Source organism: Xenopus laevis, chromosome 9_10S (genome assembly GCF_017654675.1).
Source record: "Xenopus laevis strain J_2021 chromosome 9_10S, Xenopus_laevis_v10.1, whole genome shotgun sequence".
Classification (NCBI taxonomy): Eukaryota; Metazoa; Chordata; class Amphibia; order Anura; family Pipidae; genus Xenopus; species Xenopus laevis.
Window position 1 is genome coordinate 102,268,515 of NC_054388.1, and position 18,663 is coordinate 102,287,177.

Here is an 18,663-nt window from a genome sequence, read left to right on the forward strand (position 1 = left end):
CACTCACTCACAATAGCTTCAGTAGAATATTCCACAGAAGGGATTTCCCTCTGAATACATTATATATATATATATATATATATTCTCATGTATTTCAGTTGCCTTGCCATACTGTCATATAACATTTTTGCACATGGATTCTCTGCCTCGCCGAGACTACATAAACATTGTAAGATTGGTCTGCCAGGGTATCAGAGGATCTCCTTTTTAACCTAGGCCCCTTGTCTGGAAACATTCCCATAAGCCCTTGCTTATAACAACTAATAAACTATAAAACCTCTATACCATTTGGCACTATCTCCATCTATGAGATTGGGACCTGGATTTCAGGTTCTCTGGTGGGTCCTAGGAGGCCCAATCTGATCAACTACCCCAGTGTATAATAATGAGGTGCCCCAAGCACTGCCCCAGTTGTCCAACATCAAACCGCCATTTTGTAAGGGTAAAAGGGACAGAGGCAAGGCACAACCTTTGTAGTTCAATGTAAAATATATCAAATAAATAATAGCAAAAATGAAAAACCAAAGAAATCAGCAGAAAGGGCTTTAAAGTCTGAGTAGTTTGTGCTATTTCTGTCACTCTGTATAGACACAACCGGTGGGGGGGGGATACAATCGCTTGTTTTTTTGGGAGATGAGAGGAAGTGATAGCGGTAACAGCCATTTACAAAGTAAATTTCAGTCTATTTTTCCCATGCGATGACCACATCAGAAAACAGGGATGAATCCGAGCTTCCGCCTCCTCATTATCCCCTCTCTCTCTCCCCTCCGCTGCCTTTATTTTCCGGAATCCTCAATACTGTGCTTTCAACCGTCAGAGTCCTCCATACCTCAGGGTGCCAAAATGGTTTATAAGGGGGCGCTGTTTGATACAGGCTGATGAGGGTTAGTGAAGAGCATTCCTGGCCATTCCCAGCAGGTTCTTAGTAAAGATTTTAAATGTAAGAATCAGAATTTTCTTATAAAAAAACTTTTTCTACTGCCCTTTATTCGATTTCACGTTGCTGAGGATTTATAAAGTTTTTTTTCCCTGTTTGATGAGTTAAATAGTAGTGTAGGGGGGGTCTGGAAGCTTCTGAGCGCATTCATTTTAGAAGACAAGGGGGGCAGCAATCCTGCAATGGAATGTAAGAGAAATGTTATCGAGGCCATTATGGGGACAGCACAGGCTGATTCAGCAGGAATGATTGGTTCAGACTGTAGTTGTTAATGTAGTGAACAGCTGCTGTGTTAGTTCAATGTGTAGTGTTACCAGGGCAGTATGGTGGTATTGCAGCATGTCTGTGCTTAGGTAAAATGCTCTGCCCAGTGGCGTAACTAGATGTTACTGGGCCCCACAGCAAATTCATTTTAAAGCCCCCAGCATATACAGAGGTTGTCCTGTTTTACCATGTTGCTCATTAATTAGGGTCTCATGGGGCCCCTATACCTCCTGGGCCCCCTGCAGCTGCAGGGTCTGCTTCCTCTGTAGTTATGCCCCTGGCTCTGCCCTTTGGGGCTATGAAAGTGCATGCCTTCATATACAAGTGAAATGCTGGGCATCATGTAATAACAACCAGTGTCGGACTGGAATGCCTGGGGCCCACCAGAAAACCTTTGAGTGCGGGGCCCACTCTCCAAATTATTTTTCCTTTCTTTATTATTTTAATCACTTCTCTTCTTACGTATTATCATCCATTCTTCCCTCCATTTCCTCTCTTCTCTCTTAGAAATGGGGAAATAGCTGCGATACACACACACAAGGCAAATAATTGAGTGAGCAGAAGGGCCCACTGATACCTGGGCCCACCGGGAGTTTTCCTGGTATCCCAGTGGGCCAGTCCGACACTGATAACAACCATGTAATTAAGATTCAACTCTGTAAGTGCTGTGGACTGTAGAATCTACTGGGCTGACAAGGATGTACCGTATCATTATGTTTTATGTGTCCATACGATTGCGGTCCATATGGGCGGCACTCAAAGGGTTAAGCAGGGTCTTGTAATTATTTAGTAGATGTATTTAACTTGTTGGCACCATGTTCATGTTAACAACTCCAGGGAAAGATGCAAAGAGGAAGAGTTCTGCCTTGGATCAATTTGGCTAATGATTTTGTTCCAGTGGTTGCTGTGATCCAATGATCCAATGCACAGTAACAATCTCAGCCGGGATTAGGACTCTGTGTGTGTGACCTGCATTGCAAAGCAAGTCCTGAAGCTGTAGTTATCCTCTCCAGCAGACACTGAAGGTACACTGGCATCATCACACATCATTCACAGCCTTCCTGAGCTGACCCCCTTAGTGTCTGAGCACAATCCTGAGGTATTCGTCATTGCTTGTTTGTGCTAAGTTTACAAGTGTGTGTGTTCCAGGGACAGGGGGCAGACTGAAGAAATGTATCCGAGGAGGAGGTCTCTACAGGACCCGGCGAGGCGAGAGGAGGCAGGAAGCAGAGAATGTGATCTTGTCTTGAGAATACCAGAACACAAACATGTCAGTGCCTCACTCCAACATGGCATCCAACTGGTCTGCGAGGTCATCGAACATGCTGCCTATGTCATCCAGGATACTGACTGTGCTCTTCTCTTCCAGGGAAGAACTAGATGTGGATGAGAAAGAAACCAGAAGTTGGACCATTGTAGTTCCAAGAGATGGACACCAAACCTACAGGACCACATAGGAACCTGTTATATTATTGAATACCTCCCAACCAGCTTGGTGGCCCCTACCAGGCCCTTAAAGGAGAATTCTACCCTAAAGTAAAAAAACCCAACCCCCTATTCTACATAGACCCCCCTCCCTCCCCCCCCAGCCTAGCTACTACCCCGGGCAAATGCCCCTAACTCTTTACTTATCCCACGGTGCAGATTCTGTCCAGTGGAGCTCACAGCAGCCATCTTCCGGCTCTTTGGCAATCTTCGGGAAGTAAGTGCCGTATCGGCGCGCGTACAGTTGGAGCAATTTTCAGTTTCGCGACAACTGCGCATGCGCCGAAAGTTGCAGAAATTGCAGAAGCTCTCATTCCGAAGATTACCGAAGAGCAGGAAGATGGCTGCCGTGAACTCCACTGGCAGAATCTGCACCGAAGGGTAAGTAAAGCGTTAGGGGCATTTGCCTGGGGTAGCAGCTAGGCTGGGGGGAGGAGGGAGGGGGGTCTATGTAGGGTAGAGGGGTAGGGTTTTTTTTTACTTTAGGGTTGAATTCTCCTTTAAAGGATAAGCAAACCATTAAAATAAGTGAATGTAAAATTGATGAGAGTGCTATTCTAAGAGATTTTGCAATGCACATTCATTATTTATTTTGTCTTTATTGCAAGATATTAAGGGATACATGTGCTGTTAACATAAATGAATTTTGTTACAACAGCTCCACTTGCTGGTCATTTTCTAGCCAGTCTGACCACCAAGTAGTCAAGGAAGTTGTCAGGAGTAAAAACGAGGTTGCTCTCACCTTTCTCAAATCTTTCCTGAGCAGAAGAACATCAGAGCAGCCTCTTTCTTTCTCCTGACAACTTCTTTGACTACTTGGAGGTCAGACTGGTTAGAAAATGACCAGCAGGTGGTGATATGGTAACAAAATTCATTCATATTAACAGTACATGTAGCCCTTATTATCTTGGAATAAAAACAAAATTAATAATGAATGTGCTAATCAATGTTACAGTCACATATTTTAAAGGTTTAACTCTTGATATCATCATAATTTAAAAAAAAATCTACTGAAATCCTATCTTAAACTGAGCATTCACTTTAAGATGCGCTCCTTTGGTGAGGTCGGCAAATGAGCAAATCTTTCCCCAGATATGCCTACCTTGGGTGAGTGATATCGGACACCAGTGGGAATACAACCTCTCAGAATGATGGCCGCATCAACAAGCAGATGTGGTTCTCAATGCAATGGGAAAAGAAAAAAATGCCTGATCGACATCTACTCGATTTTCAGTCATATATTAAGTGGGTGGGCCTGTCAGAGGGCCCCGTACACAGGCAGAATTGGCATCTTAAATCTACCCTCTCAGGGCCTTCAATTCCCTAGGACCTCCCAGTGACTGCTGACTTGACCCTACTCATTCTCTCTTTTCAACCATTCAATAAATCAGTCAGCATTACAGATAATAAAGTGCCTTACGCTTTCTGTGCATCTTCCTGTTTAATCTTTTCCTCCACGGCTTGTAGTGCAGCGGCTAAGGAAGCGCTGGTTTCTTCCAACTTCTGTTGTGCAGCCTCACTGCTCCCTCCTTCAACGGAAGAGCTGCTTATAGATAGTCTGGGGGGTTTGATGGGCACCTGCAATGGGTGACCTGGACTAAAGGGTTTGGCAGGGCTGGAGCAGAGAGATGGAGGAGTGCTTGAAGGCTTGATGTTGTTGGGCTGCTTGACTGGAGAGGGGGCTGGAGTTGAGCTTGCACTTGATGATTGAATGACTGCATGGGGTTTGACCGGTTTGGGGGCTGTTGGGGGAGGTGTGGGTTTAGGGGAGACTGGAGGTGGTGTGCCCTTCTTTAATTCTGGAAAAAAAAGAAGAAGAAATTAGAACAATCAAACTGCCGGCACACAGTTTCTTTAGTCATTGCTCCTCAGAGCTCAGCATACAAATCAGTTATTGATGCTCTTAAGCCAGGATTTTGTTTGGAGATTTGGCTGAATTCCTGATTAACCCTGGGGGGGGGGGTCAAAGAGTTATTATTCATCTGAGTTAATAGAGAAGATTACGGATGAGTCAGGGTCCTTGCTGCAAAGCCTACAACAGACAACAGCACAAACAGTAGTGTTCATTCGCTTGCTTGGGAACAAACCCTGTACAGGGAGTCCTGGAGTTACATACACCTGACTTACATACAACTCACACTTACATACAAAGGTTATTACAGTCATTTACTGTGGTTTGCTTGACTTTTATTAGCATTTAGCTTTAATAAACCACCTGCCCCAGTCCCCTCTGGGTGTGTTTTGTCTACTGCAGAGCACAGAAAGGTAAAAATACTATGTTAAGACAAACATCTATATTGATGCATTTAATAAGTGTAATTGCATGTAATAAATGTATATGTTTCAACTTAGATACACATTCAACTTAAAGGAACAGTTCAGTGTGAAAATAGCCTAAATAGGCTATGCAAAATAAAAAATTTCTCTAATATAGTTAGTTAGCCAAAAATGTAATGTATAAAGGCTGGAGTGACTGGATGTGTAACATAATAGCCAGAACATTACTTCCTGCTCTTTCACTGATTGGTTACCAGGCAGTAACCAATCAGTGACTTGAGGGGGGGGGAATACGAGTCATAAATGTTGCTTTTGAATCTGAGCTGAATGCTGAGGATCAATTGCAAACTCACTGAACAGTTATGTCCCATGTGACCCCTTAAAGTCGCTGACTAACTCAGAGTTAGAGAGCTGAAAAGCAGGAAGTCGTGTTCTGTTATATTAGACATCCAGTCACTCCAGCCTTTATACAATACTGTACATTTTTGGCTAACTATATTAGAAACATTTTGCACAGTCTATCTATTTACCCAGTTTTTATTTTTATACTGAACAATTCCTTTAAGAACAAACCTACAGACCGTATCTTGTGCGTAACCCGGGGATTGTCTGTATTTGCCATAAGCTAATAAAGGTGGGTTTGGCTTTAGGGATACTATATGGAAATATAGGCATGTGTCTATATTAATTTGCATACCTTGTGCAGAGTAATTATTAGCAGAGAGGTTAGAGAAGGTCTAAAAGAAGCCAAACATCCCTCTACTATGAATGAAGTACAGTGAAAGCCATCAGAAAACAGAAGGGATTCACATGCTTCATGCTCAATGCTCACATTTTGAACTATATTTAATTTAGATGCCCTGAGATGTTGGACATCTGGCATCCCAACCTTCTGTCACCTCTACAGCAGCCGCCTGTCTTCTTTGATACACGACACAAAACAAAGATGGGGTGCAGGGTCTGCTAAATCTAATATGAAACAAGGAGAAGAAAAAGTAACCCCTCTAGTTACTTCAGGCGAAGTCCCTGAAAACGGTAATGCTGGCGAATCTTTGCCAGCCTTAGTCACTTCGCCCTTTAGTAAATCTGCCCCTAAATGTCCAGTGAAGGTCATGTTGAAACTAAAATTAGGAGCAAGGTGATAGAATAAACAAGAGGCAGTGGGGTTAGGTGCAGGAGCGGATAAGGTGGGAGTCTAGTCCATCTGATTCATATAATATGCCCCAACCTGAGACGCACTTAGAGGGTTGGCTACAGAACCGATCAGGTTTGCCCCCTGTTTCTACGTAACACCCTACCTAACTTAAATTAAAAAGGTGCATTAGGCAGGGTGTTGGAACGCTAACAGATTTAAGAGACCACTGCTCATCCAGGATTGGGAGGGAGCTTGTGTGGGTGAAGGGGTTAGTGCATTTTTAATCTTAAAGGGATACTGTCATGGGAAAAAAACATTTTTTCAAAATGAATCATTTAATAGTGCTGCTCCAGCAGAATTCTGCACTGAAATACATTTCTCAAAAGAGCAAACAGATTTTTTTTATATACAATTTTGAAATCTGACATGGGGCTAGACATTTTGTCAATTTCCCAGCTGCCCCAAGTCATGTGACTTGTGCTCTGATAAACTTCAATCACACTTTACTGCTGTACTGCAAGTTAGAGTGATATCACCCCCTCCCTTTTTCCCCCCTGCAGCCAAACAAAAGAACATTGGGAAGGTAACCAGATAGCAGCTCCCTAACACAAGATAACAGCTGCCTGGTAGATCTAAGAACAGCCCTCAATAGTAAAAATCCATGTCCCACTGAGAAACATTCAGTTACATTGAGAAGGAAAAACAGCAGCCTGCCAGAAAGCATTTCTCTGTGCAGGCACAAGTCACATGACCAGGGGCAGCTGGGAAATTGACAAAATGTCCAGCCCCATGTCAGATTTCAAAATTGAATACAAAAAAATCTGTTTGCTCTTTTGAGAAATGGATTCAGTGCAGACTTCTACTGGAGCAGCACTATTAACTGATTCATTTTGAAAAAAAAATTTTTCCCATGACAGTATCCCTTTAAGTTAGGTAGGGTGTTAGAACGCTAACAGATTTAAGAGACCAGAAGGGACAGAAGCTGCATTTAATGAATATAAACACTGTAATAAATGTTGTAAATCAGCAACCCGGAAGGCAAAGAAAGGAAATGAAGAGTTAATTGCGGAGGAGGTGAACTAACCCTAAAAAGTTTTTTAAATATATTAATAGTAAAAAGATGCAGGTTGAGAGTGTTGCTCCATTAAATAATGGTACCAGTATGGTTGTAACAGATACAGAAAAGGCAAATGTGTTAAATGCAGATTTTTTTCACTAAGATGCAGATGCAAAAGTCCTTTTGGGTAACCGGGTTCCCCCATACATTTTCTAACATATGGAACATTAATTATACAGTGGGCTCATGTGTAGGGCATTATAACAACTCTATTTTATTTATTAAGGTTCCCTAGACTTGTGTAAAGTAATGTATTTGCTGCAACATATACGTCCATCCAAGTACAAATTAGCCTGAATGAAGACCTGCAACGAAGTTGCCCTAGGCAGAATTGAACGCTAGCGCTTCTTCGCTTTGCTCGCATTGCTGAAGTAACGCCAGCGTTCAGCGACCTGGACGCAACTTCGCATTTTAGTAAATTACCGTGGTCTAAGAGAATTTTCACCTGGTGAAGTGTTGCGATGGCGTCGCTGGCAAATTTCCCCCGCTTAGTATATTTACCCCATAGATTTTAAGTAATTATTCATTAAAAGTAACTTTTTAACCATCATATATGAGATTCTGGAATTTATAGACGGGAAGGTGCAACTAGATGGGTTACTTTTTCTTCTCCTCTTTTCATATTTCTTTGGTACAAGCCCTCTCTCGAAGGAGCAGTCTTTGTTCAGGGCCCCCTTAGCTCATAGCAAAGATGCACGTATAGGAAATCATCAGTGTATGAATTTAGCTACAGTTCCAAGAATATCTAGAAAAGGAAATACTGTAAGTATTCACCCTAGATTTCACCCAACTGACTTTCTAGCTGGGCTTGCAGGTGTGTCTAGGAGAGCAAATAGGCATTATACCCAGATATAAAGCTAACTGGCATTCATGCTGAGCCCCCCACTACTCTAGGTATCCCCTAGGGGACCGTCCCATAGTTTGGTTTGGTTACCTAAGCTATCCTACTGTTTAAAGTGGAAACAAATGGATGAGATTCCCTTACACAACTGGTATTCCTTTAACTAGGTCTAATAGAAGAAGCTGTTGTTCGGGAGTGTAATTGAAATAAGCCAGTTAACAGCTGAGAGGATTAATATCAGCTGAACCCAAAGCTGTTTCGGTCAGATCTGCTATAAAATAAGACAGGTTTAATCTCCTTTCCATTAGTAAAGGAGAGAAAGGATTGGGCAGTTGTACACGGAGAGGAAATTATATGGTTTGAAAATAAGGGGTCTTTATGAGTACAAAAAATAGACCCCTAAGAACATGTCAGGTAAGGCTGCCATATTCATAATCATAAGGCATTATTTAAACCTGAAAAAGAAATCGCTTTATACGCGACAACCACATTTACAGATGTACTTTTATTAAGCTTTCAGAAGCTTAACAGAAATACATATATGAATATATATTGGATATGACTATGATAATCATATCACAATTATATGGCAAGGCCAAACCAGGATCATCTGATTGGGTCAACAATGGCGGGTCACCTGTTGGCAGAGGACTGCATCTACCGATGGGATTTTCAAACCTGTCTAGTAGATATCGGTTGGCCAATGCTGTTGACTTTGCTCCACTGCTTGACAGAGAACAAGTTCAATGAGTCCCTAAAGCCACGGGCAGAGAAGTTTCATCTGTCCTCATCTGTTTTCCCACATGTGTGATAGGTATCCTGATTCGCATGCCGTACACATTAGGAGACCACATTTTATAAATATTCAAAAAAAATGGCTTTGCTTCTCTGCCCTTGACTGCACATTACACCCTCACTGGCAAACAAAGAAACTAAGCGCATAGTGCTCGGCAGACTGTTGTATAAAGGACTACAGGATGCTGATAAGTGGGCATTGTCTGAATGTTGAGTTGACTTGTGACTAGAAAAAGTCACGTATTAATGATTTCATTGAGCACATGGTGCATACATGTATAAAAGATGTTCTCATACCTCCAACAGCTCCAGGGATCTTCTTTGCAGCTGTGGGTGTACAAGGTGGGTGACTCTTTCCAGCAGTCTGTATGATGGTGGGTTTGGGTGAGACTGGGGGTTTGATGGTGCGTTCTGGGGTCTGTGCTATGTGTTCTGTGCTGTCTTGCCTTCCTCCTGCACTCATCTCTGAGACAGGACGGCGCTTCAGTGTACCTGTGCCATTCTGGAAAACTGTCAATGGTTCTACAACGCCTAACCCACTGTCTTTGTCTCTACCCCTCGGCCTGCGTTTGACTGTATCTGATTCTGTGAGCAGGAATTTTACATCTCCCGAGTGTAGGCCCTGCCTGGCCCTCACCCTCCGTTTCAGGGTCACGCTGGACTCAACAGATGATAGGTCTGTTTGTCTGGAAACACCAGAGTCTACTGAGTCTGTATGTTCCATCCTGGCTGGCCGAGCACGATATTTAACAGTCTGTTTACGTTCTTCTGCAAACGGGATCCCCTCAGAGGGACTGCGTGGGGAGTCTGGGGACTTTGGCGGCTCAGTACGCTCCCTTCGAGCTGCAGCCACAAGTCCAGTCATTGGCCCACTGATGGTTCTTCTGCGATTTACCACCTCGCCATCCAACCCTATTGCCTCACGATGTTTTACTCCTATCACAATCCCTGGAACTCGTTGAAGCTCAGGGCTTCCTGGATGGGGCAGGAGGTGGGCACAAATGCCTTCCGACCCTCTTGGTCTTTGCCCAGAAAGTGCCCTTGGTCCTCCACCAATAGATGAAAGCTCCAACATGGCTGCAATGCTTCTTACGCTGCCAGCACTTTCAGTGTCAATTACTCCTCCAAAGTCACTAGCTCTCCTCTGTTCACGATAACTTCCACCCCCTGCGTCGTCAGCAGACAATCCATCTCCAAGACTGGTTCCAGAGATGGCAGAACTGGAACGTTTAGGTGGTGGTGGAGGGGGACCCTTCTTTCTGGGGCGCACTGCAAAAGACTGGCTGCGGTTGACATTTGTGTCATTGCCTGACTGAGATCTCACCGAGTGGCTTCTTCCTACGCGTCTTTGTCCAGTGCCATAAGGTCCCCCATCGATCACCAATAGCTCCTCATGTTCCCCATCTGAGGCTGCATATCGGTTGAGACTGTGTGCCCGTTTCTTGGGCCGTCTATGTTCTCCCTCCCCTGTTTCTTCTTCCTCATCTTCTCCTTCACTCCCAGCAGGTGGCAGGCATAACACAGGCACTGACACTGGCAATACTGGCACTGCCTGCACCAAATGTGTAGGTGTACCTTCACCCTCAATAGGTTGTGGAAGAACGTAGGCAAAGCCTCTATGTGTAGGGGACTGTGGGAGAGAGCGAGGTGACATTGGTCGGTCGGAAGGTGGAAGAAGTTGAGGAATGGGTTTTACTTTGGCTGTGGCTTGAGGGACACCCATAGTCTGTGGAGATGAGGGAGTTCCTTTGGTAGGCGTTTGAGGTGGGGTGTAGCTTTGCCCACCAGGGGGAGGGAATGACTGTCGTGGCTTCCCTGGCACAGGGGGCACACTTGCTCTCTTCACTGAATGGCCCTGCTTAAAAGGCCTAGTTTCTTTTAAAACCACCTCTTTTTTTACCTCCTCTGTTAAGTACTCTTGGCTTTTAGACATTACAGTGCTTGTAGGTTTGCTGCCATCACCAAGGAGTTCCTGGGAGCTGCTGATGTGCCTAGCTCGGCCACTCAAACTGCTCTCGTGGTGCAGCTGTGCTCTTGATGGACCTCTGTATCCAGGGCACTCTCTGTGGTGTGCAACATGGTTAATCTGTTTCTCAGAGCCTTCCGGAGCCTCACTAGTCATAGCTGCCTGCAACTCATCGCTTATCTCACTGTCCTGGAAAGTCTTCATTTTGGGAGACTGACACTCGGCACTGTCAGGCAGAGGTGAATCTGATGCTGAATCCAAGCTCTTTTGGGGAACCCTCCTTCTTATGCTTCCTGAATCAAACTTGCCATATTCTGCCTTCTGTATCTCAGCCAGCTTCTTCACAGCCAACATCAGCTTCTTCTGATGGCCTGGAGATAGGGAAGCAAGGATATAAGTAACAGAAAATAAGATGAAATGAAAAGAGCCATAATACAGGGTACATGAAAACAAAATTGCAACTCTTTATACCTTTTACATTTACTGTACATTGTATTTTGCAGACTTTTAAATCAGGAATAGCATTGTGAACAACAGATGAAGGATGGGCCTATTTACAACAAATTTATAACATTCTATACAAGGAAGGGTTTAATTCAAAAGCATTACTAATCTGCATATTATCCATGTTTAATTTGTGGTTACCGAGTTTGATGATGCCAATCTCCTGCAAGTCTTCCCAAGTGATATCTGTGATGAAATCAATATTTTCATAGCCATTTTCTACCAAGACCTTGTAGTACTGGTTAAGCCCAATCATTGTCAGCCAGAGCGATAGATTTGCCTAAGGAAGGAGACAATTTTTCCAGTAAAGGCCACTTTAAATATACAACTAGATGATAACCCCCAACATTAAGATCCAGAAATGCAGTAATAAATAGGGACTTCTTTCACCAAGGATGCTTAACCATAGATATGCATGGAAAACTGCCAACTCCAAGGGTAAACCAGAGACTGACCTGGGGGCTGCCAGCCAGAGGTGGAGTAAGAATTGCTGGATTGGGGCTGTTGGTTTTACCCCTTAGAGCAGTGATCCCCAACCAGTGAATCATGAGCAACATGTTGCTCAGCAACCTCTTGGATGTTGCTCCCAAAGCAGGTGCTTATTTTTGAAATCCTGACTTGGTGGCATGTTTTTGTTGAATAAAAACAAGATGCACTAACAAACAGAGCCTCCTGTAAGATGATAGTCTGCATATAGGCTACCAATTAGCCAATCATAGTTCTTAATTGGCAGACTCATGAACTTTAATGATGCTTGTTGATGCTCTTCGAGTTTTTGTTTACGTTTGACTGCGGCTAACAAGGAAGAAAGGTTGAGGATCCCTGCCTTAGAGGGACCCATTGGAACATTGCTCCATACCTTTACATTCAAATGACATCACATACTGTAGATATTACTAAGAAAGAGTATTATTATTGTATAATAATATTATTATTAAATGATAGTTAAACAATATAACCAGCACACTGCTCTCTGTAAGGATCTAAAATTTAGCAACAACCCACTTGTGGCACCCTACATAATAGTTGACATTTGGGCCCCTGTGGAACTTAGGACCCTTGCCTGCTGTCCAAAAAAAATCCTTAATATTAACCACCACTGCTGACAATCAGAGGAAGAGTAAGACTTCCATGTCACCAAGATTTATAACAACATTGTCTATCTGTGTCTGAACTCCAGCACTAATGGGGAACTCACTGGTTTATATTCTGGAAGCCATTCCCCTATGTTCAGGTTGTTGATCTCAGAGAAGATCTTCTTTCGATGCCCGGGCTTAGTCACCCCAATGGCTGTGAGGTCCTAAAAACAAAACAGACCAGTGATGAACCAAAGACACCTGTTTCCTATGTTGCAGACTTTCCTAGTGCCCGGAATAAGATTGGCAAGTTTGTAATATGTCAAGTAACCTTGAAACTGCTCTTATGTGAACTGATCATTTTAATAGCAATTAGAAACATGTCATTAAAAGTGTTCCTAACCTGATCTAAAGGTGGTGTATAATTTCACTGAAACTTTGAAGACCTCCTAGCTCTCCAGTAAGTAAGCATTTCAAACTTAAAGGAACAGTAACACCAAAAAATGAAAGTGTTCTAAAGGAATGACAATATAATGTAGTGTTGCCCTGCACTGGTAAAACTGTTGTGTTTGCTTCAGAAACTCTACTATAGTTCATATGAACAAGCTGCTGTGTAGCCATGGGGGCAGCCATTCAAGCATAGGATACACAGTAGATAACAGATAAGTACTACTATAGTTTATATAAACAAGCTGCTGTGTAGCCATGGGGGCAGCCATTCAAGCACAGGATACACAGTAGATAACAGATAAGTACTACCAGGGCCGGACTGGGAGTAAAATGCAGCCCGGGCAAAAAAAATCAAAGCAGCCCACATGTAAACACACAATGGTTTTGTGCTCATTCACACATATATTGGGGTAAAACTGCAAAAGTTATGTGCATAAAGCGCTGCCTTTCTCGCTTAACTGTACTTAATGTAAAATATTACAGTTATTAACTATTATTATTACATTATAGTACAGTAACATATTTTTTACTGGCACCACAGAAATCTATTGTGTCCGTATTAACCATTTTGTTGATTTGCCATATATTGACAAGGATTCAATAGTTTACCATTACAGTATGGGGTACATTGCTACTTATAATATGCAAGTGAAAAAAACAACTCACCCACTTTCTACTCTTCTACTCTTTCCTATGGGATTTTCAGAAATGTATTTATCAATGAGTCAAAGTTACACATTTTGCTCTAAAAGGCATTTAATTGTACGCTATGATTATGAGTATCGTAGCACAGAACACATAAGGTTTGTTGTAGTAAAGTCTACTTTTTGTTTACTGGCCTGGTGTGGGTTTATTGTGAGTGCTACCCCATCCAGATTCTGTAGAACTACTACATGTGCTGAAGGTCTTGTTGGGGCATGAACTCCTCCGCACCACATCATTGTTGGCAAATGTCTACTTTTATGCAGTGCTGCATTGGCTCTATCTTTATAAGTTTTAACTACTCCTAAAGACTAAGTGCTGTAGTTCCATGAGAATCCAGAACAGTAAATAAGTAATCACCTAAAGGATATAGTGCCAGTTCCAGCATTTTAACACATTCATGATTCCCAGCTGACTGGGTGGCAAAATGTTCAAATGTGATTTTTATAGACACAGTAATGTTCTGATTCCCAATTCAGGCAATTACTCCTCTAAAACACTTACTGCCTCAGGGGTCTATTACAGAGGTCCTGACCAGTGCCCTAAACCAGCCCACCCAAACTCCACACCTTTTTGTTGTATTGAGACTTGTAAGTTTTAGTTCTCTGATGCCCAAGCAAGTCCGCTTCCCCTGCCCTTTTCAGTGACTGTGTGAAGCAGTGAAACAGACCTTTCTGCAGCTGTCCTGTCTCTTGTTGTACTTCTCCTAATAATCTGCTCTCTGCTGGCAGGCTGCAAACAGCAGACCGTTTCTAATTGATGCTCACTCTGCAATCCACTGATCATGTCTGCTGTCTGCAGCCTGTCAGACTTGCCAGCAGAGAGCGGATTATTAGGAGAAATACAACAGGAGACAGGACGGCTGCAGAAAGGTCTGTTTCACTGCTCCACACAGTCAGTGAAAAGGGAGGGGGAAGCGGACTTGCTAGGGCAGTAATCAGTTGACTCCCGGACAGCAGATCAGGAGCGGCCCACTTAGCTAGAAACAGAGCGGCCCCTCGGGCAATTGCCCGTATGGGCCTATTGTCAGTCCGGGCCTGAGTACTACTATAATTTATATAAACAAGCTGCTGTGTAGCCATGGGGGCAGCCATTCAAGCATAGGATACACAGTAGATAACAGATAAGTACTACTATAGTTTATATAAACAAGCTGCTGTGTAGCCATGGGGGCAGCCTTTCAAGCACGTGACACAAAGTAGATAACCGAAAACCTCTGAAGAATCCCATTGTATACTACAGAGCTTATCTGTTATCTGTTGTGTATCCTGTGACTTTTCTCCTTTTTCAGCTTTGAATGGCTGCCCCCATGGCTACACAGCAGCTTGTTTATATTAACTATTGTAGAGTTTCTGAAGCAAACACACCAGTTTTACCAGTGCAGCACAACACTGCATTATACTTTCATTACTTTAGGACACTTTCATTTTTTGGTGTTACTATTCCTTTAATGAAAGGTTTCTCCAATGAGAATGCAAGTTCATTAATGCTGCAACCAGCATGAGAGCTCAGGGCACAATAACTGTTGCATGCCCTATTTCAGGAGACAATTTAAGGGTTTTCCTGGTTGCTGAGCACGGGAAACAAATTTAATGTGGTACAATATGGTTAAAACCAAACTTGCAAGGAGTTTCAGACTGTAGGGCCATCCAAATGAAGACCCATGGGGCAAAAGTGCCTTCTAAGGTATTTTTTTGGCCCTTGGCCTTCACAACAGCTCCAGAGACTTCTTTTCATGGCATCAGTACTTTAATATAGAATGGCCCTCAGTTATGTGGCGTGTCAAATAAACTGCCCAATCAATGCATGGAAGGAGTTGAACAATGTCCTTGAGGATTACCTGCAACGTCCAGTACCACCACCACCACCACAATGTTGGTACACAATGGAAGGTATAGCAAATAAATGCTAGGACAGGATAGATTTCAAACATATAGTCCAGCAACACTGAAATGGGATTCTTAAAGTAACACTGCACAATGTCCACGCAAAAGGCTCCTCCATTGAGTATACTGAATTGAATTTTTTAAAACAAGGCTCTCTGGTTTACACGCCTGGTACTTCAAAGAATTACTCAAGACTCACCTCGGGAGTCATGCGACTGATGGTTGGGATGTCATACCCAGAGTTGATGAAGTTTGGTGCATATAGCTGGAGCTGGAACTTGCACAGCCACTGGAACACAGCCTCGGAACTCTGGCAAAGAAGTGGAGGCATGTCAGTCAGAGGAACGCATTTGTTTCTAACTCTAGCAGAGATTTAATAAATCACTCACATCAGTCCCTGCCCCAGGGTCCTTACAATCAGTTGTAAATGAAATCTAGTGTAAATTCTAAACAGAAACAAATAAACTTACCTGTATGTGTTTGGAGTGTGGGAGGAGCACATACAAATTCCTTATATATAGTGCCCAAAATAGAATCAAACTCAGTATAAACAGGAGCTAATTAACTTGCCTGTTTGTTTTTGGAGTGTGGAAGGAAGCATGCAAATTCCTTATATATAGTGCGCAAAACAGAATCAAACTCAGTATAAACAGGAGCTAATAAACTTGCCTGTATGTTTTTGGAGTGTGGGAGGAAGCATACAAATTCCTAATATATAGTGCCCAAAACAGAGTCAAACTCAGTATAAACAGGAGCTAATAAACTTGACTGTATGTGTTTGGAGTGTGGGAGGAGCGCATACAAATTCCTTATATATAGTGCGCAAAACAGAATCAAACTCAGTATAAACAGGAGCTAATAAATTTGCCTGTATGTTTTTGGAGTGTGGGAGGAGAGCATACAAATTCCTTATATATAGCTCCCAAAACAGAATCAAACTCAGTATAAACTATATGTGTTTGGAGTGTGGGAGGATGCATACACATTCCTGGGTGCCAGCCAAAGTGGGTAAATATTTGCGAAAAAGAGCGACACTCACAGGTTGTTTTCAGTGTAGATAAGTTGTGCTTTATTCCACTCAACGTTTCGTTCCGGGTGAGGGATCGAAACGTTGAGTGGAATAAAGCACAACTTATCTACACTGAAAACAACCTGTGAGTGTCGCTCTTTTTTGCATATATATATATATATATATATATATATATATATATATATATATATATATATATACACACAGATAGTATATCTTCCAATGCAAACAAATAAATATTCATATCTTATAAAAATAAGTACAGATTATAGCCAAAATCGGCTAAAAACGTCGCTGTAAAATGTGCACATATATGGTGATGTATATGCTTTTTCACTATAATATAACTATTTTTGCATACAATCGTGAGTGCTGTCCGTCTTTGTATACTATATATATATATATATATATATATGTATAGAGCAAAGAAATCCGCACTTTTGTGATGAAAAAAATGGGTTTTATTCAACATTTCGGCTCTTAGACTCGAGCCATCATCAGGAAGGGCCTTCCTCATGTAGGTTTGAGTCTAAGAGCAGAAATGTTGAATAAACCCATTTTTGTGGATTTCTTTGCTCTATTGATATTGAAATATGTTCCAGCACCTAGGCATTTCCATTGTTTTCTGAGTGCACCTATCCAGTACCCAAAACAGAAACAAACTTAGTATAATGGTAAGAGAGTGGCTGGGGAGGAAAGGGTTTCCTTATTTGCTATAGAGGATGAAGTCCCCACAATCCAGATCCTCCTTCGACTGCAGGGTCTTCTTCCTCTATAGTTATGCCATATATCTCATGGCTGAATCCAACACGGTACAAAGACACTGCATTATGCATTGTATCATAGCTATGGCAAGGGGAAATATTCCTACATATTAATCTCTGCCTGCATATAATCATAATAGCTGCAAACCCCTGAAGCTGGGGTATTTTCAGTTGGTTTTGGATAATAAACCTGCTATAATAAAGCTTACAGAGTTTGCACCAGTAATCCATGGTAACCAACTAGCAGGTAGCATTTTCAGGTCTGAAAGAAAACCTCTGATTGGTCGCTGTGCATTATAACACCTTCCATAAACTTTGTGATTCATATTACAAAAAGCAGGAAAAACAGCACCGGTCCTGTTGCTTTCATTTAAAATAAAGGGAGGCAGTAAAAAGTCAGAAGCAACCAGGGAAAAAGGGGCGGCAGACGGCTTCTCTTACATATGGCAATTAGTCATGGCTGGGAAATCAATGTATCGATTGAACAAGAAAAGTGAAGACTACTTCAAGATGGAAGATGTTCCATAGATACTCCCTGAGCTCTGCCTCAGATCTCTCCTCATCAGGCAGTTGCCCAGCAGGAGCTCCTCTAAGAACTATAAGCTGCGTGTTTTAAAGGGAAAGTAAACTTTAAAGGAAAACGAAACCCTAAAAATGAATATGCCAAAAAATTAAATATTTTATATACTGAACTTATTGCACCAGCCTAAAGTTTCAGCTTGTCAATAGCAGCTATGATCCAGGACTTCAAACTTGTCACAGGGGTCACCATCTTGGAAAGTGTCTGTGACACTCACATGCTCAGTGGGCTCTGATTGGCTGTTGAGAAGCTAAGCTTAGGGCTCGTCACTAATTATCCAGCAGAAAACGAGCTTCCCTGGCTGTAATATAAGCTGATGCTACAGGTTTGCTGATTATTAAATTCTGATGCTAATTGCACTGGTTTCTGTGCTGCCATGTAGTAATTATCTGTATTAATTACTAATCAGCCTTATATTGTGACATTTCTATTCTATGTGTACTGTATATAGTGAGTGGGTCCCTAAGCTCAGTAAGTGACAGCAGCACAGAGCATGTGCAGCTACTGGGGCATCTTTGGAGACACAGATCTTTACTGCTAAAGTGCTGTGGTTGCCTTGGACTGGTACAGAAGCACAAAACATAATGTACAACATTTCTAGCTACTTCTTTAGTTAAGCTTTAGTTCTCCTTAAAATGGGGGTCATGGTTTCCACAAGGCAACTGCCAGATGGGGCTAATTCTAGGACTGCATTTATATCCGCTGGCCTCTTCAGCCTCCTGTGTTTGCACTGAGAGACACTGCATCGGCCTGAGCGTGGAGAGGATTTTTGGCTGCAGTATGCATTTTTTTCAAGACGAAATACACTCTTGTGTGTCTGCACCCAGGCCGACACACCGGATTGGCTGGCAGTA

At 42.5% G+C, this 18,663-nt stretch overlaps 1 protein-coding gene across 3 annotated transcripts in view; it reads right to left on the reverse strand.

Moving 5' to 3' along the window:
* Positions 1-1,030: 1,030 nt before the first annotated feature.
* Positions 1,031-18,663, reverse strand: part of caskin1.S (CASK interacting protein 1 S homeolog) — a 164,772-nt gene continuing 147,139 nt past the window's right edge. For all 3 annotated transcript variants that reach the window (XM_041578007.1, XM_041578006.1, XM_041578008.1), the window contains 6 exons: positions 15,635-15,745; positions 12,520-12,621; positions 11,463-11,601; positions 9,149-11,188; positions 4,107-4,485; positions 1,031-2,577 (listed from right to left, as the gene is read on the reverse strand). In XM_041578007.1, the coding sequence (XP_041433941.1) occupies positions 2,481-2,577; positions 4,107-4,485; positions 9,149-11,188; positions 11,463-11,601; positions 12,520-12,621; positions 15,635-15,745 (2,868 nt within the window). In that variant the 3' untranslated portion in view covers positions 1,031-2,480. The remainder of the gene's footprint in view (positions 2,578-4,106; positions 4,486-9,148; positions 11,189-11,462; positions 11,602-12,519; positions 12,622-15,634; positions 15,746-18,663) is intronic.